Here is a 26,175-nt window from a genome sequence, read left to right as displayed (position 1 = left end):
GACCACATTCTCTAATATGAATTTGTATAACTTCAACAAGCTTTGAATCATGATAGAAAACTCATCTACATTCATTATCAATTTCTTTCAGTATTAAATGTCCTAATTTTGGTGGGCGGATCACGAGGTCAGGAGATCAAGACCATCCTGGCTAACACAGTGAAACCCTGTCTCTACTAAAAATACAAAAACAAAAAAATTAGCCAGGCATGGTGGCAGGTACCTGTAGTCCCAGCTACTAGGAAGGCTGAGGCAGGAGAATGGCATGAACTCAGGAGGCGGAGCTTGCAGTGAGCCGAGATAGCGCCACTGCGCTCCAGCCTGAGTGACAGAGCGAGACTCCGTCTCAAAAAAAAAAAAAAGTCTTAATTCTGGAAAAAGTGAATATGAAGTAATACATAATACACATCCATTGTAATACACATCCATTGTATTTGACCCATATATGGAATCTGCTGATGATCCATGACAAATGTCATGAGAACAGTTTCCTGCATTAATTATGTTAGGTCATGAATTCTCCGATGTCGAGTAAGCTGTGTAAGCTGTTTAAAGGCCTTCCCACATGTCTTACATTCATAGGGTTTCTCGCCAGTGTGAACACTCTGATGTCGGCTGAGTCCTGAGGCATAGAAAAAGGCTTTCCCACATTCCGGACATTGGTAAGTTTTCTCACCAGTATGGATTCGTCTATGTTGACTAAGTTGTGAAGGACATCTAAAGGCCTTCCCACATTCCTTACAATTGTAAGGTTTCTCACCAGTGTGAGTTCGTTGATGTCGAATTAGTTCTGAGCTGCAAGTAAAAGATTTCCCACATTCTTTACATTCATAAGGTCTGTCACCGGTATGAATTCTCTGATGTAGAGTAAGGTGTGTACGCTGCCTGAAGGACTTCCCACATGTCTTACATTCATAGGGTTTCTCACCAGTGTGAATACTGTGATGTTTGGTGAGTCCTGAGAAACGGACAAAGGCTTTTCCACATTCATGACATTGATAAGGTTTCTCACCAGTATGGATTCGTTGATGTTGAGTAAGTTTTGAACGACGTCTAAAGGCCTTGCCACATTCCTTACAATCATAGGGTTTCTCACCAGTGTGAATTCGCCGATGCTGAATTATTGCTGAGCGAAAAGCAAAAGATTTTCCACATTCCTTACAATGATAGGGTCTCTCACCAGTGTGAATTCGCTGATGTTCAATTAGTGTTGAGCGAGAAGTAAAAGATTTCCCACATTCTTTACAACTGTAGCGTTTCTCACCAGTGTGAACTGGCCGATGTTGAATTAGTGCTGAGCGAAGAGTAAAAGATTTCCCACATTCCTTGCAATGATAAGGTTTCTCACCAGTGTGAATTGGCTGATGTTGAATTAGTGTTGAATGAGAAGTAAAAGATTTCCCACATTCCTTACAATCATAGAGCTTCTCACCAGCGTGTATTTGCTGATGTTGAATTAGTGTTGAGTGAGAAGTAAAAGATTTTCCACATTCCTTACAATCATAGGGTTTCTCACCAGTGTGAATTTGCTGATGTTGAATTAGTGTTGAATCAGAAGTAAAAGATTTCCCACATTCCTTACAATCATACGGTTTCTCACCAGTGTGATTTTGCTGATGTTGAATTAGTCCTGAGCAGAAAGTAAAAGATTTCCCACATTCTTTACATTCATAAGGTTTCTCACCAGTATGAATTCTCCGATGTTGATTAAGGTATGTATGCTGTCTAAAGGCCTTCCCACAGTCCGGACATTCATAGGGTTTCTCACCAGTGTGAATTCTGTGATGTTGGGTGAGTCCTGAGACACTGATAAAGGCTTTCCCACATTCCTGACATTGATAAGGTTTCTCACCAGTATGGATTTGTTGATGTTGAGTAAGTCGTAAGCGAAGTCTAAAGGCCTTCCCACATTCCTTACAATCATAAGGTTTCTCACCAGTGTGAATTTGCTGATGTTGAATTAGTGTTGAGCCAACAGTAAAAGATTTTCCACATTCCTTACAGTGATAGGGTTTCTCACCAGTGTGAATTCGCTGATGTTGAATTAGCGCTGAGCGAGAAGTAAAAGATTTTCCACATTCTTTACAATCATGGGGTTTCTCACCAGTGTGAACTGCCTGATGTCCAATTAGCCCTGAGCGAAAAGTAAAAGATTTTCCACATTCCTTACAATGATAGGGTTTCTCACCAGTGTGAATTCGCTGATGTTGAAGTAGTGCTGAGCCAGAAGCAAAAGATTTTCCACATTCTTTACAATTATAGGGTTTCTCACCAGTGTGAATTCGCTGGTGTCGATTGCGTGTTGAGCGAAAAGTAAAAGATTTTCCACATTCCTTACAACGATAGGGTTTCTCACCAGTGTGAATTCGCTGATGTTGAAGTAGTGCTGAGCCCGAAGCAAAACATTTCCCACATCCCTTACAATCATAGGGTTTCTCACCAGTGTGAATTCGCTGATGTTGAATTAGCGTTGAGCCAGCAGTAAAAGATTTTCCACATTCTTTACAATCATAGGGTTTCTCACCAGTGTGAATTGCCTGGTGTCCAATTAACCCTGAGTGAAAACTAAAAGATTTCCCACATTCCTTACAATCATAGGGTTTCTCACCAGTGTGAATTCGCTTATGTCGAATTAGTGCTGAGTGAAAAGTAAAAGATTTTCCACATTCCTTACAGTCATAGGGTTTCTCACCAGTGTGAATTCGCTGATGTCGAATTAGTGCTGAGCCAGAAGTAAAAGATTTCCCACATTCTTTACATTCATAAGGTTTGTCACCAGTATGAATTCTCTGATGTTGAGTAAGGTGTGCAGATGGTCTAAAGGCCTTCACGGATTCCTGACACTCATGAGGTCTCTCATCTGTATACATTTTCTGGTGTTGAATAAGGTGTGAGCCAGAAATAAAAGCTATTCTATATTCTTTACATGCACAGGGCATTTCCCCAGTATGAATTCTCTGATGTTTAACAAGATAGGAAAAATGATGAAAGGCCTTCCCACACTCCTTACATTTACAGAGTTTTTCACCAGTATGGGTTTCTTGCTGTTGTGTAAGTTCTGAGCCATACTTAAAAGCCATACATTCTGTGGATTCATACAGTTTCTCTCCAGGATGAAACTGATGATGCAGAGTGAGATATGTTTGTAGGCAGAAAGTTGGTGTTTTTTCATGAGTCATTATTGCTTTTTCCAAATATCGCTCCTGATTTATATCTTGGTGCTGAAACTGGCCTTTGCATTCCCAGTCATCTCTGACACTGGAGCCCACAAGGCTATGACATTTTTCCATTCTCACCCACTGAGATGATGTTACTTCATAGATTTCTTTTGGCAAACATGAATCTTTGGTCTTACATCTAAACTCCGAGTCTGAAAAATAACCAGAAAGCAAAAACATAGCATTTCCTTGTTGAGTAGAAATAAAAACATCTATGGTAGAAAGGGGAGACAAACTGAAAATAATGTCCTTAAGAATTAAAGATGTGTTGGGCGTGGTGGCTCATGCCTGTAATCCCAGCACTTTGGGAGTCTGAGACAGGAGGATTGATTGAGCCCAGGAGTTCAAGGCTGCAGTGAGCTATGATTGTGCCACTACACTCCAGCCTGGGCCACAGAGCAAGACCCTGTCTTAAAAAAAAAAAAAAAAAAGATGGTGTACATACATGGTGATACTATGTAGCCTTGTATGATGTGATGAGAACAGTATTTTCTCTCTCTGATCTTCCTTCTAAAAGTACTGAATTCCAGTCTAATCACTGGAAAAACACCAGACAAATCCCAAAATGAGAGACAATCTATGAAATACCTGGCCAGTACTCTCCAAAACTATTGAGATAATCACAAACAAGGAAAGCCTGAAAAGCTGTCAAAGCAAAGAGGAGCCAAGGGAAACATAATGACTCAATGCAATGTGTTATCCTAGCCAAGATCCTAGAATAGGAAAAAAGGACATTAGATAAAAGCTAAGGAGGCCGGGCACAGTGACTCACACCTGTAATCCCAGCACTTTGGGAGGCTGAAGCGGGCGGATCACAAGGTCAGGAGTTCAAGACCAGCCTGGCCAACATGGTGAAACCCTGTCTCTACTAAAAATACAAAAATTAGCCAGACGTGGTGGCCCATGCCTGTAATCTCAGCTACACAGGAGGCTGAAACAGGAGAATCACTTGAGCCTGGGAGGCTGAGGCTGCAGTGAGCCAAGATCGTACCATTGAACTCCAGCCTAGGCAACAAAAGCCAGACTCCATCTCAAAAAAAAAAAAAAAAGCTAAGGAAATCTGAGTAAAGTCTAGGGGTTTCCATTAATAATAATAGATCTCAGCACCATAGGAAAGGTAAATAATAATAACAACATTGCTTCAACAATGTTATTATTGAATAGGATCAATATTCATTAATTATGACAAATGTACAAATATAAAATGTTAATGGGAAACTACATGTGATGTATATGGGAAGTCTCTGTACTAACCTGACAACTTTTCTGTAAGTCTAAAACTATCCTAAAACCTAAAGTTTACTTTTTTAAAGTGAGAAAGTAACATCTCATTAACAAAAAGGCCAAGCAAGTTTTTGTAAAAGACACAAATGGGGTATCAGTATCTAAAAATTAAAAAATGAATCTTTGAAACTTAAAATTCAATGAATGAATGTGAATTGGCAGTGTAAGAGTGCAATCATGATTTTTAAAAAATACTTTCCATCTTCATCCATTGAAGCCTTAGAAACAACCAATCCAGCAGCAATGAACACACTAATGACAGATTACTGTCTCTAAATACCATTTCTTACTACACAGAACCTAGGCTCCTTGGAGCATCTACGGATTAGAACAGAAAGTGTGCATTATGAGCATGGAAAAAGCTGGCATATTAGAAAAGCAAAGAAGCTTATTCAAGACTCCTAGGGTCATGTCAAAAAGACTCAGGAACCATTATGAAGAGGGTCCCATTGGCCAAAGATGGGACAAGTTGAGCATGAATTCAAGAATAATAACTGTAATCATTGTAATGTAATTACAATAAATCACATCAAAGATTTTTTTAATCTGTGTGTTCATAAGGACAATTTTAAAATTACCTAGTAATATTTAGGGGATGAGATGAGGAATGGCTGCTAACATCACAAAAACAGAAACAACCAGATATGTGCTTCCTGATGAAATACACAATACTAATATCACATAGTCTGTTTATAGGAAAGAAAGGAATAAATGGAGGGGAGCTAAATGTTAAATGACAGATGATCAAGTTTCTTCACCATATAAATTTCAAGGAGAAAAAGAGAGAAAGAAATCAACAACAAAACCTCACTGGAATGGTTAAATAATTGGAAATGCAAAAGCAAGGTTAAAAGTCATAAAGAAATTCAAAGAATTCATTTGTCTTCCTGAAAGTAATACTGAAAGAACAGGGAACAAACTATATTCAACATGGAACAGCTAAAATTTATTCAGAAGTGATGAGGTTTTCTAAAAAAAATCTGCGGTGCCATGAGTACCATGGATGGTAAATTTTAAAAGTTCTACGGGGCCGGGTGCGGTGGCACACGCCTGTAATCTCAGCACTTTGGGAGTCTGGCAGGTGGATCACCTGAGGTCAGGAATTCAAGACCAGCCTGGCCAACATGGCAAAACCCCGACTTTACTAAAAATACAAAATAGGCCGGGCGTGGTGGCTCACGCTTGTAATCCCAGCACTCTGGGAGGCCGAGGCGGGCGGATCACGAGGTCAGGAGATCGAGACCACGGTGAAACCCCGTCTCTACTAAAAATACAAAAAAATTAGCCGGGCGTAGTAGCGGGCGCCTGTAGTCCCAGCTACTTGGAGAGGCTGAGGCAGGAGAATGGCGTAAACCCGGGAGGCGGAGCTTGCAGTGAGCCGAGATTGTGCCACTGCACTCCAGCCTGGGCAACAGAGTGAGACTCCGTCTCAAAAAAATTAATTAATAAAAAAATTTAAAAAATTAAAAAAAAAAAAAATTAAAAAATACAATAAGCCAGGCATGGTGGTAACCTGGATTTCACTATTGAGGGGTGACAGAAAATTGCTTAAACCAGGAGACAGAGGTTGCAATGACCGAAGTTTTCCACTTTCCACCTGGGGCGGGACAGCCTCGGGAAAAAAAAAAAGTAAAATTCTATAACCCAGGATGGTACACTTTGGGACGCCAAGGCTGCAAGATTACCAGAGCCCCAGAGTTCAAGACCAGCCTGGGCAACAGCCTGGGACACTGTCTCAAAAAAAAAAAAAAAAAAAAAGCCAGGTGCAGGTGTGGTGGCATATGCCTGTAGCCTCAGGTACTCGGGAGGCTAAGGTGGGAGGATCACCCGAGCCCGGAAAGTCAATGCTGCAATGAGCTGTGGTCAAGCCAGTGCACTCCAGCCTGGGTGACAATGGGAGAACCTGTCTCTTAAAAAAAAATTATGCATGATGAAATCCCAATAATAAGAACAAAATGAACAGGAAAACAAAAAATAGCTTACACACCATGCTTGCTATATGCCAGGCACTATTTTCACTGCTTTACACATTTACTATATAAACTCATTTAATCCTCAGAAGAATCCTGTGAATAGCATATATATTTGCAAATGAGGACCACAGAGGTTAAGTAAATTGCCAAAAGTCATAGAGGTATTAAATGGCAGAGCTAGGATTTGAATGGAGACAATCTGGCTCCAGAGTCCATGCTTTCAACTTACAAATCAGTGGAATCAAACTAAGTATGGGCATCAGATTTTTTTAAAACCTCAAATCTAAAGCAGTGTAAAATAAAACAGGCAACAGAAGACAGGAAAAGTGAGACAAATAGAATAAGCTGGTTAAAAAAATTCAAACAGGCCAAGAGAGGTGGATCGTGCCTGTATTTTCAGCTACTTGGGAGGCTGAGGTATGCAGATTGCTTGAGCCCAGGGGGTTGAGGCTGTGGTGAGCTGTGATTGCTCCACTGCACTTAGCCCAGGCAACAGAGAGAGAGACCCTGTCTCAAAAAAAAAAAAAAAAATCCAAATGCATCAGTAATTATGAGGAATGTAAACAAAGAAAAAGTAAATTTCAACCCTTTTAAAATAAAAAGTGACTAAAAACATGAGGACACAAAAAAGTTTAAGTAAAAACTAAGAAAATGAAAATCAGGCAAGTATTCATGAATAGAAAGCTAGGGTCTTAGCACTGGAAAAAAATAGACTTCAAGGTGAAAACATTATTGGGAATAAAGAGGATTACTACATAATAAAACATTCATTCAAAAAGATATAACAATTCTAAATTGGTAAGCATCCAGTAAAATAAACTCTAAATATGCAAAGTAAAAATTGAGAAAATACAAAAAGTTTAGGCTTCATCTTGATTGTGGGAGATTTCTTTTAGTTATTTTTTTTGAGATAGAGTCTCTCACTCGGTCACCCAGGCTGGAGTGCAGTGGCACGATCTCAGCTCACTGCAACCTCTGCCCTCCGAGTTCAAGCGATTCTCCTGCCTCAGCCTCCCAAGTAGCTGGGATTACAGGCGCCTGCCACCGAGCCCGGCTAATTTTTTGTATTTTTAGTAGAGATGGGGTTTCACCATCTTGACCAGCCTGGTCTTGAACTCCTGACCTCGTGATCCACCCACCTTGGCCTCCCAAAGTGCTGGGATTACAGGTGTGAGCCACCACACCCAGCTGATTGTGGGAGATTTCAATACACCTCTTTTAATAACTGAGAGGTCAAGCACCCAGAAAATATAAAAGGATACAGAGGATCTTTACATCAAATTAACAAGCCTGATATGTTGAACATGTGAGAATTCTACATGCAGCAATTAAAAGAAAGCACAGGAACACATGAATCCCCACCCCCACAAAAATGCTGACAATTCACCAGTGCATGAAGTAACACACTTCCAGAAACTGGTCTCATACTGACCATGTAAGTATTGACTATAGTGCAATTAAGGTTGAATTCAGGAATAAAAAATGGGAAAAAAATTTAAACGCAAAACATTTACAAAAGCTCATGGGTTAAAAATGGTATCATGAAAATTAAAAAATTCTTTTTTGGTTTTTTTGAGACAGAGTCTCGCTCTGTCACCCATGCCTGAATGCAGTGGTGCGATCTTGGCTCACTGCAACCTCCACCTCCCAGGTTCAACCAATTCTGTGCCTCAGCCATTTGAGTAGCTGGGATTACCGGCATGCAACACCACACCCAGCTAATTTTTGTATTTTTAGTACAGAAAGGGTTTCGCCATGTTGGCCAGGCTGGTCTCAAACTCCTGGCCTCAAGTGATCCACCCACCTCGGCCTCCCAAAGTGTTGGGATTACAGGCATGAGCCACCGCTCATGTCCTAAAAATTACTTTGATGCTAAGTGATGACAATAAAAATTGTATTATGGGCCGGGCTATGTCTTAGGCAACAGGCAAAAAGCAAACACAAAATCTCTGAGGACGAAATCAACCTCAACTCAACCCTCAAAATATTCTCACAAAGTTTCAAGGAAAGAGAGAGCACTTCGCAATAAAAAAAAAAAAAAAAAAACTCTAACACATACAGGGAAATGAGAAATCACATGAAGGAAAACAACAGCAGAAACAGAACCAAAAGGCTTCAAATATTAATATTAAAGAGAATTACTATGTTTAATAATGCTTAAAGAAGTTAGAAAGTCTTGACACCACTAGTAAATAAAGTAACTACATAGTTTTTTAATATATCTAGTTTTTAGCCTTTTTTTTTTTTTTTTTGGATATGGAGTCTCACTCTGTTGCCAGGCTGGAGTGCAGTGGCATGTTCTTGGCTCACTGCAACCTCCACTTCCTGGGTTCATGTGATTCTCCTTCCTCAACCTCCCGAGTAGCTGGGATTACAGGCGCCTGCCATGACGCCCAGCTAATTTTTGTGTTTTTAGTAGAGACGGGGTTTTACCATGTTGGCCAGGATGGTCTCAATCTCCTGACCTTGTAATCCGCCCACCTTGGCCTCCCAAAGTGCTGGGATTACAGGCGTGAGCCACCGCGCCTGGCCTTGAGCCAGTGTTTTAAGTGCCATATCACCTACTTGTTCATTAAGATCTCAACTGTACTTTCAGCACACTACATAACCTTATTTCCAGGAAGATGTGTATTTGCAAATGTTTATTTCTATTTGGAACACATGATTTTCTACCCCCAGAGGAATGCATTCTGGTCTGGAGTGTTTCTTTTCCCAAGTTTATGCACATCCACATATTCACCCATTCACATATCATGTATGTGTATCTATGTGTGCATTTTCTTCTTTTTATAAAAATAGAATTGTCCTATACATATTGGTGTGCAACTTTTCCCCCAGATAACAACAGATAAAGGATAGTTTTAAAGTTACTATTTATAGATTTACTTCATTTCCTTGAATAGCTGCATAATATCCCATTATGTGGATATACCATAATGCCACATTTTTTTTTCCCCCTCAAGACGGAGTCTTGCTCTGTTGCCTAGGCTGGAATACAATGGCATGATCTTGGCTCACTGCAACCTCTGCCTCCTGGGTTCAACCAATTTGCCTACCTCAGCCTCCCAAGTAGCTGGGACTACACGTTCACGCCACCACACCTGGCTAATTTTTTGTATTTTTAGTGGAGACGGGGTTTTCACCATGTTGACCAGGCTGGTGTCGAACTCCTGACCTTGTGATCCACCCGCCCTGGCCTCCCAAGGTGCTGGGATTACAGGCATGAGCCACCACGCCTGGCCTGTCACAGTTTTTGTTAATGCCCATTTAGATTGTTACTGCTATTCCAGGAAATGTGTTTCTGTATATATCAGAATTAGCTACTTCTTTTATTTCTGTAGCAGACAGTCCAAAAAGTGAGGTTACTCATTCCAAATGTAGGCACATTTTCATTTGAGTGGCTAGTTTATGCTTCCCGGCAGTGTCAGAGATGGTCTGTTCCTAGCCAGCAATGAATATTCCCATGCTATATAGTGTGGAGTTTTTGTTTATCTGAGGGGCAAACTTTGGCAGGGGTCCATTGGGATATGCTAACAATAAGATAACTAGTAAGTAGAAGCTCTTCTTAACCCAAATGGGTAGATCTGTCATGATTATGTTGGAATTTCAGGAGTTCTAGAAATGAATGTGCAGATGGTTGCACAATATGAATACAATTAAAGATGGTTAAAATAGTAATACATTTATGTTATGTATATTTTACCATAATTATAAATAAATGAAAAAATGAATGAATGAATCACTCCTAAAAATTAGTAAGAAAATAAAACCAAATAATGAAGTAGAAAAGATGAAACATAAAAAGGAAGCACAAACAGGAAATATAGTTTCTTTTTTGAGACAGAGTCTTGCTCTATTGCCCAGGCTGGAGTGCAGTGGTGTGATCTTGGCTTACTGCAACCTCTGCCTCCTGGGTTCAAGCGATTCTCTGTCCTCAGCCTCACGAGTAGCTGGGATTACAGGTGCCTGCCACCACATCCGGCTAATTTTTTGTTTGTTTGTTTTAGTAGAGATGTTGTTTCACTATGTTGATTAGGCTGGTCACCATGTTGACCAGACCACTCCTGACCTCAAAGTGATCCGCCCACCTCAGCCTCCCAAAGTGCTGGGATTTACAGGTGTGAGCCACCGTGCCCAGCCTCTTTTTGAGACAAGGTCTTGCTCTGCCACCCGGGCTGGAACGAAGTGGTGTGATCACAGCTCACTGCAGCCTTGAACTCCTGGACTCAAGCGATCCTCCTGCCTCAGCTTCCCAAAGCCCCAGAGTTAGGTGTTAGTCACTGTGCCCGGCAAGAACTGAATTTTTCATTTTAATTTTAATTACTTTACAGTTAAATCTAATTAGCCACATGTAGCTAGTGGCTACTGTATGGAACAGCACAGCTTTCATGAACCATCTGTTGAAACTGGATTGCAAGAACCTTTGTGTTGTCCCTTCACATAAAAAACTAAAACCTTAAATGATGACTCATGCCTTACAGGTATAGTATGTATACAAAATGAGGCAGAACTCCCAGCAGGGAGCCCATTTTCAAACAAAATACTTTGCCCTGCTATCAGAGACTAGTTAAGTAAATAAATAAATAAATAAATTCAGTAATGAAAACAACTATTAAAAATGGGAAAAATTTAAAGGCAAAACATTTACAAAAGCTCACGGATTAAAAATTGTATCATGAAAATTAAAAAGTTCTTTTTTTGTTTTCTTGAGACAGAGTCTCACTCTGTCACCCATACTGCAGTGCAGCAGTGTGATCTCGGCTCACTGCCTCCTCCTCCTCCCGGATTCAATCAATTCCGTGCCTCAGCCATTCAAGTAGCTGGGATTACAGGCATGCAACACCACACCCGGCTAATTTTTGTATTTTTAGTACAGAGGGGGTTTCGCCACATTTGCCAGGCTGGTCTCAAGTGATCCACCCATCTCCGATTAAATGCTCTCATCTAAAATCATATGGTTGTGGCATATCAGATCTTTTCACTTTAAACTTTTAAATTAACTAACCAGCTACGAATACTTGTCTGAACTGAGTTGTATAAGGCAGCTCCAGTGGATCATGCATTTCTGTCCTAGACTGTCATGATCTTTAAAAAGTTTAAACCAGGCCGGGCACGGTGGCTCACGCCTGTAATCCCAGCACTTTGGGAGGCCAAGGCGGAAAGATCACGAGGTCAGGAGATCGAGACCGTCCTGGCCAATGTGGTGAAACCCCATCTCAACTAAAAATACAAAAAAAAAAATTAGCTGGCTGTGGTGGCTCATGCCTGTAATCCCAGCTACTCAGGAGGCTGAGGCAGGAGAATCACTTGAACCAGGGAGTCAGAGGTTGCAGTCAGCCAAGATCATGCCACAGCACTCCAGCCTGGCAATGGAGCAAGACTCCACCTAAAAAATAAATAAATAAATAAATAAAAAATATATATATAGGCCCAGGAATCTCACATCTGAAAGATTAAATATGAAAATGTCCATTTAAATAAAGATACATCAGAGCACTCATTTTAAATAGAAGAAACAGCTGGGCACAGTTGCTCATGCCTGTAATCCCAGCAGTTTGGGAAAGTGAGGCAGTGGGAGGACTGCTTGAGCCCAGGAGTTCCAGACCAGCCTGTGGCACATAGGGAGAACCCATCTCTACAAAAAAAATTAGAAATTGACCAGGTGTGGTGGTGTGTGCTTGTGGTCTGAGCTACTCAGGAGGCAGAGGTGGGAGGATCACTTGAGTCCTGGAGGTCAAGGCTGCAGTGAGCTGTGATTGTGCCACTGTACTCCAGTATGGGCAACAGAGAGACACTGTCACAAAAACTAAAAAAGAAGAAGAAACACTGAAAAGCTACCTATACATCTAATAGTACTGAACTCATGATATCCAGGACTTGCTTTAACATAGTTAAGGGAAGGTGCAGAGGTCAACAGGCATAGATCAAGTAAGATTGGAAACATAGAAACTCATTGATAACTACTGCAGCTAGGAAATGGATTCGGGGGATGTCCATTACACCATCCTTTCTACTTTTGTGTACGTTCAAAGACTTCTGTAATCAAGTTAATAATTAAAAAAAAATTTTTTTGTAATGTTCTATGGATAGAAGGAAATAAAGTCATCTATATCCTACAATTAAAACACTTTTTAAAATGAATAGTTTGCATTACTTAAAAGCACATTTTGAAAAATAAAATGCCTTATCTTTTCTACTTCAGAAGAAAATCCCTCAGTCTATGCTACTTACAGCCCAATTTTTGTCCATGTTACCATTGTCACCAACTTATTGAAAATGGATCACTCCCTTTTCCTTGACACTTAAGTCTTCTATATTTAACTTATTGTCCTCTTTTATACACAATCATTTCTGTGTACCTTTTCCTCCTAAAAGCAGGCGCATCCTATTCCTTCACATTGATATCTACAGCTCTTTCTTCTAAGCATCATATTAGAAATCTCCTGGTCGAGTCTACTCTTTAGAAAGTGATTTATACATGATTTAGACCCTTTATTAGGCTGGGTGTGGTGGCTCACGCCGGTAATCCTAGCACTTTGGGAGGCTGAGGTGGGCAGATTGCCTTAGCTCAGGAGTTCAAGACCAGCCTCAGCTATGTGGCAAAACCCTGTCTCTACTAAAAATACAAAAAATTAGCCAGGTATGGTGGCGCGTGACTGTAATCTCAGCTGCTCTGGAGGCTGAGGCATAAGAATTGCTTGAATTCAGGATGCAGAGGTTGCAGTGAGCCGAGACAACTCCACTGCACTCCAGCCTGGGCAACACAGCAAGATATTGTCTCAAAATAAATAAATAAATAAACCCTTTATTAGAGTGTAATTCTGATAGCTTATATCTTCTATAACTGTCACCCACCAAGAAAAGAAGGCTTTATGATTTTTTTTTTTAAGTCAATAAATGTTGACTAAAAGTGAATGAGGTTGGGCGTGGTGGCTGACACCTGTAATCCTGGCACTTTGGGAGACCGAGGCAGGTGGATCACCTGAGGTCAGGAGTTCAGGACCAGCCTGGCCAACATGGTGAAACCCTGTCTCTACTGAAAATACAAAAAGTAGCCAGTTGTGGTGGTACATGCCTGTAGTCCCAGCTACTCAAGAGGCTGAGGCAGGAGAATTACTTGAACCCGGGAAGTGGAGGTTGTAGTGAGCCAATATTGCACCACTGCACTCCAGCCTGGGTGACAGAGTGAGACTCAGTTGCAAAATAAAAAAGTGAATGAATATTCACTGATGCTGAAATGGCTGCATCAAAGGAAAACTAGACAAGAAAAGACAAGACAAAAAAAAAGTTAAGAATCAGTATGAAAAATAAATATATTTTGAAAGATTTTTTTTTAAAGCAAGAACACAGGTTTAAATTTCAAAGGGAAAGAAGTAGCTCGAAGACAGAGGAAACAGGATGGCTCCCGAAGAAGGGAACTTTATTCTTTGAAATGGGAAGAAATTATGACAAGAGGGTAGCACAGACTGAAGAGGTGGAAGTAAAAGGGGATTCTTGGCCAGGCGCAGTGGCTCACACCTGTAATCCCAGCACTTTCGGAGGCCGAGGCAAGTGGATCACCTGAGGTCAGGAGTTCAAGGCCAGCCTAGCCAACATGGTGAAACCCCGTCTCTACTGAAAATACAAAAATTAGCTGGGCATGGTGGTGGGTGCCTATAACGCCAGTTCCTTCAAAGGCTGAGGCAGGAGAGTCACTTCAACCCAGGAGTGGAGGTTGCAGTAAGCTGAGATCACACCACTGCACTCCAGCCTGGGTGACAGAACGAGACTCCATTTCAAAATAAATAAATAAATAAATAATAAAATTTTAAAAAGTGTGTGGGGATGTATTGTGACTTTTCTCCACGTGTCTTAGGCCACAACCCTTACATGGGACCTTGAAGAAGAGACTCCTCAACCAATACCTGTACGGTGCTGCCTCCCTGACAGGCTGGGTTCTAAACAGCAGTGTCTTCCCCATCTGCTCAGTCCTTACTCACCTGGGCACCATCCTCCCAGCATGTCTCTTGAAACCATCCAGGGCTCTTTCCCTTGCTCCAGTAAGGCAATCACATCAGGCTTTGGGATAGAGAGACCTGTTTATAAGAAAAGAAGTAAGATGGCCGGGCATGGTGGCTCACTCCTGTAATCCCAGCACTTTGGGAGACCAAAACAGGTGGATTGCTTGAGGTCAGGAGTTCAAGACCAGCCTGACCAACATGGTGAAACTCTGTCTCTACTAAAAATACAAAAATTGGCTGGGCGTGGTGGCGGTGCCTGTAATCCCAGCTACTCAGAAGTCTGAAGCATGAGAATCATTTGAACCCGAGAGACGGAGGTTGGAGTGAACCGAGATCACGCCATTGCACTCCAGGCTGGGCGACAGAGTGAGACTTTGTCTCAAAAAAACAAAAGAAAGAAAGAAAAGAAGTAGGCTGGGCGCGGTGGCTCATGCTTATAATCCAAGCACTTTGGGAGGCCGAGGCGGGCGGACCATGAGGTCAGGAGATCGAGACCACAGTGAAACCCTGTCTCTACTGAAAATACAAAAAATTAGCCGGGCGTGGTGGCGGGTGCCTGTAGTCCCAGCCACTCGGAGAGGCTGAGGCAGAAGAATGGCGTGAACCCAGGAGGCGGAGCTTGCAGTGAGCCGAGACTGCGCCACTGCACTCCAGCCTGGGCGACAGAGTGAGACTCCGTCTCAAAAAAAAGAAAAAAAAAAAGAAAAGAAAAGAAGTAAGACATACTCCTGCTGTTCCTGAATTCAAAGTTAGTCCCTTAGTCCTCATGAAGGACTAGAGGAAGGTGTAAAGGTCTGAAGCATGGAGAAGATGGAGTGACCCCAAAGAGCTGCCCATCTATTAATCTACAAAACACAAAACAATTCCCTAGGCAACAGGTGAAAAGTCACCCAGACAATTGAAAGCTACACACAAAATTCATGAGTTATTTGCGGATAGACATCCTTACCTAGTGAGACCAGGCTGCTGTAGTTCTCCATCATTACATCTCTGTATAAATCCTTCTGAGCAGCGTCCAGGCACTCCCATTCCTCCTGAGAGAAGTCTATAGACAGATCCTGGAACATGACCAACCCCTGAAATGACAAACCCATGCAGCACTGTTGAAATTAAAGGAAAGGTTTTTAAGATGGAAGAGATGGAAGGGTGCTGAAGGATGGAGAGAATACAGTGAGCAGACCGGCTGGCTAGGATGAGAGTGGGGAAGAGTAAAAAAATTAGTGTAACTTCAACAAAGTACCTCCATGTTCATGAATATTCCTGTTGCGGCCGGCAAACTTCCTTCATAGAATGGGACATTCCGAATATTCCATGGTTAGAGCTGGGAATGAATAAAACACATTGATATATTATTTCCCAAATAAATGTACTAGAGTACAAAAGCACACAGCAAGCTGTAGGCCTAGCAAAGCTGAAAGAATATTACAGTAAACATCTGATATGCAAATTACTATTTACAACAAAAGCTTAATAAACAGGCACTCCTCCCTTACCACTTTCTTTCTTGTTATTTTTTTCCTCTTGTTTCATTTTTTTGTTTCTGTTTTCGTTTTGAGACAGGGTCTCGTTCTGTTGCCCAGGCTGGAGTGCAGTGGCATGATCACAGCTCACTGCAGCCTCAACCTCCCAGGCTCAGGTGATCCTCTCACCTCAGCCTTTGTGTTAGCTATGACTATAGGCATGCACCACCATGCCCAGCTAATTTTTTGTATTTTTAGTAGAAACGAGGTTTTGCCATTTGGTCAGGCTGCTCTCAAACTCCTGAGCTCAAGCAATCCGCCTGCTTTGGCCTCCCAAAGTGCTGGGATTACAGGCATGAGCCACCACACCCAGCCTTTTCTCATTTCTTAAAGGAAGACAGGATCTTTCAAAAAAACCTACAAAAAGTTTAAAAACCTCTATTGGCCAGGCGCGGTGGCTTATGCCTGTAATCTGAACACTTTGGGAGGCCAAGGTGGATGGATCACCTGAGGTCGGGAGTTTGAGACCAGCCTGACCAATATGGAGAGACCATTTTAGTCTCTACTAAAAATACAAAATTAGCTGGGGGTGGTGGCACATGCCTGTAATCCCAGCTACTTGGGAGGCTGAGGCAGGAGAATTGCTTGAACCTGGGAGGCAGAGGTTGCAGTGAGCCGAGATTGCACCACTGCACTCCAGACTGGGCAATAAGAGCGAAACTCTGTCTCAAAACAAACAAAACAACAACAACAAAAAAACCTCTAATGCACTTCACTAATTAGTACTTCCATAAAATAGTATAGATAGCACTTCGATAATTAAATGTACATTGGCTGGGCGTGGTAACCCACACCTGTAATCACAGCACTTTGGGAGGCCAAGGCAGATGAATTGCTTGAGCTCAGGAGTTCAAGACCAATTCTGGGCAACATGGCAAAACCCCATCTCTACAAAAATATATATCATATACAAATTAGCCAGATGTGATGGGACATGCCTGTAGTCCCAGCTACTTGGGAGGCTGAGGTGGGAGGATTGCTTGAGCCCAGGAGGTTGAGGATGCAGTGAGCTGTGATCCTGCCACTGCACTCCAGCCTAGGCACCAGAGCAAGATCCTGTCTCAAACAAACAAACAAACAAACAAAGGCCAGGTGCGATGGCTCATGCCTGTAATCCCAGCACTTTGGGAGGCTGAGTCGGGCGGATCACGAGGTCAAGAGATAGAGACCATCCTGGCCAACATGGTGAAACCTCGTCTCTACTAAAAATACAAAAATTAGCTGGGCGTGGTGGCACGTGCCTATAGTCCCAGCTACTCAGGAGGCTGAGGCAGGAAAATTGCTTGAACCCAGAAGGTGGAGGTTGCAGTGAGCCAAGGTCATGCCACTGCATTCCAGCCTGGTGACAGATCAACACTCCGTCTCAAAAAATAAAATAAATAAAATTAAATAAAATTAAAATAAAATAAAATAAAATAAATAAAATAAAATACAAAAGTAGGTATCATGGTAGGAATAAACTGCACACAGGTCAGACAAAAGTTACAGGGGCATCTGCCAGTATAAACAAGTTTCCTGTGAGACACCTGGTCATGGGTCAGACGCTTGAGCATTAGGCTGTGGGCCAGGAAAAATAAATGTCTGGTGAAAGGCTACTGTAAAGACCCACAAGCCCCTCCCCTAGAGCCCCATTAGGGTGAGGCTAGAGTTTATAGCCATTCTCCTGAGAGACCTCAAGACCCAATTAGAAGAAAAGTACAACGTTTGTTACATAGAAGGCATTTTCCAAAGAGTAGTTCAAAGATAGTTTTCCTTTGGATATAAAACAAAATCTCAAGATACGCCAAAACTGTTTTGTTTTTACTGAATAATTTTTGTGCATGTGTGTTGTTGCTTTAGCTGCAAGTGGCTAACAAGCCGTGATTTTCTTTTCTTTCCTTCCCCCCCCCTTTTTTTTTTTTTTTTTTTTTTTTGAGACAGTCTCGCTCTGTCGCCCAGGCTGAAGTGCCTGATCTCAGCTCACTGCAACCTCAGCCTACCTTAGCTGGGATTACAGGTGCCTGCCACCATGCCCAACTAATTTTTGTATTTTTAGTAGAGACGGGGTTTCACTGTGTTGCTGCGGCTGGTCTCGAACTCCTGGCCTCAAGTGATCCACCTACCTTGGCTCCCAAATTACTGGGATTACAGGTGTGAGCCACCATGCCCGGGCAAATCTGATTTTCTAACTTGCCCCATGTATTAGGGTCATACTAGGAAAAAAACAAGTCAGAACCATTGGAGCCACATGTACAGATGTGCAGTAGCCCTGCTAGCAACACTGCTGCTTGCTTTGGCTCTTACGAGAGATGAGTTCAGCATGTGTCTGCCCTTGCTCTAGCTGTCTCTGATTCCCCCCAACAGATGCACAATCATTTCACTCCATTAGTTTCACTTTGGATATCCCATCATTAGATTAAAACCAGCAGGCCGGGCGCGGTGGCTCACGCCTGTAATCCCAGCACTTTGGGAGGCCGAGGCGGGCGGATCACGAGATCAGGAGATCGAGACCACGGTGAAACCGCGTCTCTACTAAAAATACAAAAAATTAGCTGGGCGTGGTGACGGGCGCCTGTAGTCCCACCTACTCGGAGAGGCTGAGGCAGGAGAATGGCGTGAACCCGGGAGGCGGAGCTTGCAGTGAGCTGAGACTGCGCCACTGCACTCCAGCCTGGGTGACAGAGCAAGACTCCGTCTCAAAAAAAAAAAAAAAAAAAAAAACCAGCAGGCCAAAAAGCTAACTTGAAGAAATGCTTTCACATCCACAGCATTCTCATAGGGTCAGTATCATTTAGACATGACAGGACCGTGGTTGCAGGGGACAGAACGAAGTGTCATCCTTAACTGGCCATCCGATGTCATCAGCATGAACAGGAGGACTTTATATGATATTATCTGATGTTTTCTGAATATTACCTTACAAGTGCTGCTTTACTTATAACTAAAGAATAGGGACCCTGTCTTTTAAAGCTTTATATATCCTCAAGCAAAGGTTTTTCATATTAAATCCATTAATAATATCTAGTGGCTGACCTAGAAATTCCATTTCTAAGTACTTATCCAAAGATTTTTTTTTTTGAGATGGAATTTCACTCTTGTTGCCCAGGCTGGAGTGCAGTGGTGCGATCTCGGCTCACTGCAACCTCCTCCTCCTGGGTTCAAGCGATTCTCCTGCCTCAGCCTCCCAAGTAGCTGAGATTACAGGCATGTCCCACCACACCTGGCTAATTTGATATTTTTAGTAGAGATGGGGTTTCTCCATGTTGGTCAGGCTGGTCTCAAACTCCCGAACTCAGGTGATTGGCCCTCCTCAGCCTCCCAAAGTGCTGGGATTACAGGCGTGAGCCACCATGCCCAGCCAATAATTTTTTATTTTTATTTTTTGAGACAAGTCTCAATCTGTTGCCCAGGCTAGGGTGCAGTGAGGTGATCACAGCTCACTGCAACCTCTGCCTCCTGGGTTCAAGTGACTCTTGTGCCTCAGCCATCAAAGTAGCTGGGAATACAGGCACACACCACCATACCTGGCTATTTTTTTTTGGTATTTTTGGTAGAGACCGGGTTTCACCATGTTGGCCAGGCTGGTCTCGAACTCCTGGCCTCAAGCAATCCACCCGACTTGGCCTCCCAAAGTGCTGGGATTATAGGCGTGAGCCACTGAGCCAGGCCAGAGAATTTTAAAAGTATGAAGTTGTATGCAGAAGAATGTTCCTTGAAGACAAAACCAAAAAATCTGAAACAAATGTCTTGTTGGTAGATATATAATACAATACTTTTTAATGGGAAAGATATGCAATATTAAGGGAGACAGGGAAAAGAAAACACAAAAAAAAGAAAAGGGAGAAAAAGAAAATTACTATTAGGACTTAAAGCTATTTCTCCCCAGTCTGTTTTCCATACGCAGAACAATACAGATGTTACCACAGTACATGTATAATTTTGTATTCTCCTTTACACTTTGGTTTTTTTCTTATCAAAAACACTTTATACATGGCATTTAAATGGCTTATAACTTTCCTAAATGGCTACTTCACTGTGTACTTAACCATTCTGTTTCCTTCTACTTATGATTTTTGCTGCAAACCTTTCCCCTCCAATCTGTCCATATTTAAATTCCTTTAAGGAAGGGGGCTGTATAGAAATTTTAATTTATGTGCATTTTACTGAAGCCTACCTTTTTCTTTGTGATTTCTTTTCTTATTTCTAAACACTAATCTATTTGAATGTGTTCAACCATTCCTTAAAATGAACACAAACACATAGGAAAAAATTGGGGAACTATGTCCTTCAAAATATAAGTATTTTGGCCACGTGTGGTGGCTCATGCCTGTAGTCCCAGCACTTTGGGAGGCCAAGACAGGTAGATCATTTGAGGTCAGGAGTTCGAGACCAGCCTGACCAACATAGTGAAACCTGGTCTCTACTTAAAATACAAAAAAGGCCAGGCGCAGTGGCTCAAGCCTGTAATCCCAGCACTTTGGGAGGCCAAGGTGGATGGATCACCAGAGGTCAGGAGTTCGAGACCAGCATGGCCAACATGGTGAAACCCTATCTCAAATTAAAATACAAAAAGTAGCCAGGCGTGGTGGTAGGTGCCTGTAATCCCAGCTACTTGGGAGGCAGAGGCAGGAGAATTGCTTGAGCATGGGAGGCAGAGGTTGCAGTGAGCTGAGACCGTGCCGCTGCACTGCAGCCTGGGCAACAGAGCGAGACTCCGTATCAAAATATAAATAAATAAATATAAAAATACAAAAAAGGCGGGCGCAGTGGCTCATGCCTGTAATCCCAGCACTTTGGGAGGCCGAGGCAGGCAGATGACTTGAGGTCAGAAGTTCCAGACCAGCCTGGCCAACGTGGCAAAACCCTGTCTCTAGTAAAAATACAAAAATTAGCCGGGTTTGGTGGCTCACACCTGTAATCCCAGCTACTTGGGAGGCTGAGGCAGGAGAATCGCTTGAACACAGGAGGCAGAGGTTGCAGTGAGCAGAGATTGTGCCATTGCACTCCAGCCTGGGCAACAAGAGTGAAACTCCATCTCAAAAAAAAAAAAAAAAAAGAATACAAAAAATTAGCGGGCTGTGGTGGTGCGTGCCTGTAATCTAGGCTACTCGGGAGGCTGAGGCAGGAGAATCGCTTGAACCTGAAAGGTGAAGATTACAGTGAGCTGAGATCACACCACTGCACTCCAGCCTGGGTGACAAGAGCGAGAATCTGTCTCAAAAAAAAAAAGAAAGAACTTTTATTTGGGGGACAAAAAAACAAAAATGGAGTGAAAGGGATTTAAGGAAATTGAAAGTCAACAGGCTAATAATGCCAATAAATAATGATGGAGCAAAGAAATCCATGTTGGCCAAATAACACCAACGTGTTTTTAAATAGTTTTTTTAAAATTTAGACAGTTTTCCAGGACACTGAGACACTTCTACTATCAAGACTATAATAGTGGCTGAGCACAGTGGCTTACGCCTGTAATCCCAGCACTTTGGGATGCCAAGGCAGGAGGATGGCTTGAGCCCAGAAGTTCAAGTCAAGCCTGGGAAATATAGGGAGACCCCGTCTCTGCAAAAATAAAATAAAATAAAATAATAAGCCAGGCATGGTGGTGTATATCTGTGAACTGTGACCACCCCACTGCACTCTAGCCTGGGTGACAGAGCAAGACCCTGTCTCAAAAATAAATAAATAAATAAATAAATAAATAAATAAATAAATAAAACTATAATATAGAATAAATGACATTCAGGTAAGTGGAATATTAGGTGTTCAATAAACATAGGTTATTCCCTCCCTATCTCCATAGAATCATCAATTTTTTTAAAAGAGAAGTTTTGATTAGAATCTTTAAAAATATCAACACTTCTCTTTCCAAAAAAGGAGGGAAGATTTAAATATAACAATTTCTTGAGTATTTCTATTTATTTTCATTGTCGCTTAATATTATTCATAATAATGAAAATGCATTTGCTCTCTTTCAAACATAGTTTTAGTTAGTTGCACAAAATGCCACCTTATAGTTTGATGTACTTCAAATTTCCCTATCTAGAAAAGCTAAATTTGGATATTATCATCTCAAGTATATTATAATCTCTGTCTTTAAATCTATCTAGGGTTCTACCTTTTCTGTAATCTTTAGTGAATCTCACTATAGTCCTCCTTCCCTTTAAAAATGCAGTGATAGGCCAGGTGCGGTGGCTCTTCCCTGTAATCTCAGCACTTTGGGAGGCTCAGGTTGGAAGATTGCTGGAGCTCAGGAGTTCGAGACCAGACTGGACAACATAGCAAAACCCCCGTCTGTGCAAAAAATACAAATATTAGCTCAGCATGGTGCCATATGCCTGTAACCCAGCTCCTTAGGAGGCTGAGGTGGGAGGATCCCTTCAGCCCCGGAGGTCAAGGCTGCAGTATGCCATGATCCTGCCACTGCACTCCAGTCTGGGTAATAGAGTGAGACCCTGTCTTTAAAAAAAAAAAAGGCCGGGTGCGGTGGCTCATGCCTGTAATCCCAGCACTTTGGGAGGCAGAGGTGGGTGGATCACCTGAGATCAGGAGTTCATGACCAGCCTAGCCAACATGGTGAAACCCTGTCTCTACTACAAATACAAAAATTGGTCGGGTGTGGTTGCAGGCACCTGTAATCCCAGCTACTCAGGAGGCTGAGACAAGAGAATCACTTAAACCCGGGAGGCGGAGGCTGCAGTGAGCTGGGATTGTGCCACTGCAGTCCAGCCTGGGCAAGGCAGAGTGAGACTGTCTCAAAAGAAAAAAAAAAAGAAAGAAAGAAAAAGAAAATCAGTGATAGGTGAGGCAGCTCAGGCCTGTAATCCTAGCACTTTGGAGGCAGAGGTGGGAGGATCACTTGCACTCAGGAGTTCAAGACCAGCCTAGGCAACCTAGTGAGTCTTTCCTAGTGAAAATTATTTGTAATTACGCCAGAGTGCTGGTGTGTGCTTCTGGTTTCAGCTTACTTGGCAGGCTGAGGTAGGAGGATCACTTGAGCACAGGAGATCAAGGCTGCAATGATCGTGCCACTGCACTCCAGCCTGGGAGACAGAGTGAGACCCTACCTCAAAAGTAAAAATAAATAAATAAATAAAAATTCAGCAATGGAGTTGATGGATTCGAGGTTGAGAACCCCCAATGTGAACCCGTTTGGAAAGAACTCAAACTGTGTTCTTCCTCTGCTTCACAAAAAAACCACAACAATCAAACCAGAAGACTTCTGTGGCCTCAAAATCCAAGGAGATTTCTCCCCATCAGCAAGCAAGGAATCAGTTCTGCAGCAGACACCAGCTGGGTGTCCACCAATTCGATTCTGACATTATCTACCATGAGATACTGTCATCCCACAGGCTGAGGGCTCAGCCCACAAAACTGCTCCCCTTTCAGACACCAGTCACAAGTCCCAGCCTCTACAACTTCTGACTGATGGGTTCAATTTGGGGTTCCTACGACCCTCTCTTTGGGTTTGATTAATTTGCTAGAATAAAATGGCTCACAGACCTCAGGGAAACACATTTACTGGCTGATTATAAGGATGTTCCAAAGGATACAGATGAAGAGATGCCTAGGGCGAGGTATGGGGGAAGGGGCACAGAGCTTCCATGCCCTCCGTAGGCACGACCCTCCAGGAACCTCCATGTGTTCAGCTCTCTGGAAGTTCTCCGAATCCACTCCTTTTGGGTTTGCAAGGAGGCTTCATTACATAGGCATGATTGATTAAACCACTGGCTACTTGCCATCATCTTAATCCTCAGTCCCCTCCACTCCCCAGGGGTGGGAGGGTAGGGGCTGAAAGTCTCAACCCTCTAATCCTGCCTTGGTCTTTCTGATGACCAGCCCCCATCCTGAAGCTTTTGGTCAATCGCTAACATATAAAAAGCCAAAGGCTGGGTGCAGTGGCTCACGCCGGTAATCCCAACACTTTGGGAGTCCGAGGCACGCAGATCACCTGAGGTCAGGAGTTCGAGACCAGACTGGCCAGCATGGTGAAACCCCGTCTCTACTAAAAAAACAAATACAAAAATTAGCCGGGCGTGGTGACGCGTGCCTGTAGTCCCAGCTACTCGGGAGGCTGAGGCAGAATAACTGCTTGAACCCGGGAGGCAGAGATTGCAGTGACTGGATATTGAGCCACTGCACTTCAGTCTGGGCGACAGAGAGAGACTCCATCAAAAAAAAAAAAAAAAAAAAAAAAAAAAAGCCAGCACTTAGGAGATTCCAAGGATTTTAGGAGTTGTATGCGAGGAAATAGGGACAAAGACCAAATGTGTATTTGAGAAAATCACAGAACCGTATGAGTATTTAATTCAATACAGACATGGAAACTGGCCCAAGCATTTACTCACAGACGACTGGGCAAATCCCTGGTCTTATTGGTACAAACTACTGATCAAGCCCCCAATCTCATTCCTACCCCTAAAATATAGCAAAGTGAAAGATCTTATCACTTATTTGGACTGAGATTAACACCATCCCATAAACTGCATGGCTTTCAATCCCAGGGCTATGGTGTGTGATGCCACATATCTTAGATATGCACTAATCTTCTCTCCAGCAATTGAGTTGTTAGGGTAAAGGCTCTTGTTTTTGCCTTCTTTCTCTCACGGCCAAGAAAATTAAGGAACATGGACACAAAGGATGAGGTCGGAGCGGAAATTTAATAAGCAAAAGAAGAAAGCTCTCCCCAGCGGAGGGGACCCGAAAGAGGGTTGTCAACTAGGAGGCTGAATCTGGGGGTTTTATTAACTGGGAAAGGGAGGAACATGCTGACTGGTCTGTAGGCTGTCTTGGAGAAAGCACTACTCAGCTTGGCCCTGAGACCTTAGCCCAGGACCAATCCTAGGCTGAAGTGAAAGTTTGGCCCAGGACCAATCAGGGGCTGAAGTGAAAGTTTGGCCCAGGACCAATCAGGGGCTGAAGTGAAGGTTTGGCCCGGGACCAATCAGGGGCTGAAGTGAAAGTTTGGCCCAGGACCAATCAGGGGCTGAAGTGAAAGCTTGGCCCGGGACCAATCAGGGGCTGAAGTTATGATTCAAAGAGGCTGGGCTCACAGTCTAAAGCACGTCCAAAAAAGGAAAGTGGCCGCCGGAACCTGTTAGTCCAAGCTGCACGTTTTGTAAGCCCCCACCATTTCACAGACCCTGGTCAGAAGGAAACATTCCACTGGGGTTTGGGCTGTGCGAAACATCCTTCCCAACCGCCTGACTTCCTTATCACATCCTGCAGGGCAAAGGCCCAAGAAACATCCTTATCAACTTTCTCCCAGGCAACAAGCCATACTGCCCAGACCCTTCCAGCCCAGGCCTGTAATTACCCCAGCCAGTAAGCGGTAGTGGGCTCTGGCATTTAGTTGGTCCCCGCCATAGAGCCGCCAACTCTCCTCTCTATCTCTCTATTTCTTCAACCCTCGCCTTCCCTTCAAAATCTAACAGAGCCCACCGTGTACATGCCCACAAAAGAAGCGACTATTTCGTGGAAGCCCGCTGGTCACACAAAGGAAAAAGGCGTTTCTATGTTGGGCCTCGGTCCCTTATCAGTGCAGCTGAGGAATGTCTTTAGGACAACCCCCTGTGCTAGCTTTCCTTATCTGTGCCTGCAGCCTGATTTTTCAGGCTATTTCTCTGTTTAAAGGACTTTTACCAAGGACCCACCCTAACTGCCTAAAGGGTTTTTTCTCTCAAGGGGACACACAAAGTCCCAATCGCACACATGCCTCCCCATATCCACTTACCCACTGCCTCACAGCCAATCACACTCTCCTCTCTCACATACACCAAGGGGCCACACAAGTTGCACCTGCACAGCCACAGACCTGCAACTCACGCACACACCGTACTGCACACACACGCAAAGTCACCCACCCACCCCGAGACACGCAGTCCAAACACACAGTCACCGGTTCTTTACATCCGCACGCACAACGAGGCTCGTCCAGGACACACACATCCACTCCGGGCGCGCACAGTCACAAGCGCCCACCTGATCACCCAGAGTCAGCACCACACAGCCACAGTCACAGACCACGAACACCCACGGCAACCATCGCGATCACACACGCAAACTCCTCTCCTCAGCCCTCCACACACAAAAGGACCGGAGCCGGATTCCTCACCCTCAGCATTCTCTGGTTCGGCTCGAGGCCAGCCTGGCCAAGTTGCTCGGGACTCCAAGGCGCGGCGGCAGCTAATTGGGCACAGCAAAC

The 26,175-nt window shown here is 43.2% G+C and overlaps 2 protein-coding genes across 2 annotated transcripts in view; one reads left to right on the top strand and one right to left on the bottom strand.

Moving 5' to 3' along the window:
* ZNF567 (zinc finger protein 567) overlaps positions 1–26,175 on the top strand; it is an 84,781-nt gene that overhangs the window by 55,136 nt on the left and 3,470 nt on the right. The window contains exon 9 of the transcript XR_009209288.1: positions 583–662. The gene's annotated coding sequence lies outside the window, so the exon portion shown is untranslated. The remainder of the gene's footprint in view (positions 1–582; positions 663–26,175) is intronic.
* Positions 69–26,175, bottom strand: ZNF850 (zinc finger protein 850). The gene is made up of 5 exons (XM_032173109.2): positions 26,086–26,175; positions 15,716–15,796; positions 15,425–15,551; positions 14,455–14,550; positions 69–3,370 (listed from the first exon to the last, which is right to left on the bottom strand). Exons 2-5 carry the CDS (start codon positions 15,725–15,727, stop codon positions 501–503), a joined length of 3,105 nt encoding a protein of 1,034 aa, XP_032029000.1. The 5' UTR covers positions 15,728–15,796; positions 26,086–26,175; the 3' UTR covers positions 69–500.

Source organism: Hylobates moloch, unplaced genomic scaffold (assembly GCF_009828535.3).
Source record: "Hylobates moloch isolate HMO894 unplaced genomic scaffold, HMol_V3 SCAFFOLD_13, whole genome shotgun sequence".
Classification (NCBI taxonomy): domain Eukaryota; kingdom Metazoa; phylum Chordata; class Mammalia; order Primates; family Hylobatidae; genus Hylobates; species Hylobates moloch.
The sequence above is the reverse complement of the archived record's forward strand: the minus strand, read 5'-3'. Positions and strand labels throughout refer to the sequence as shown.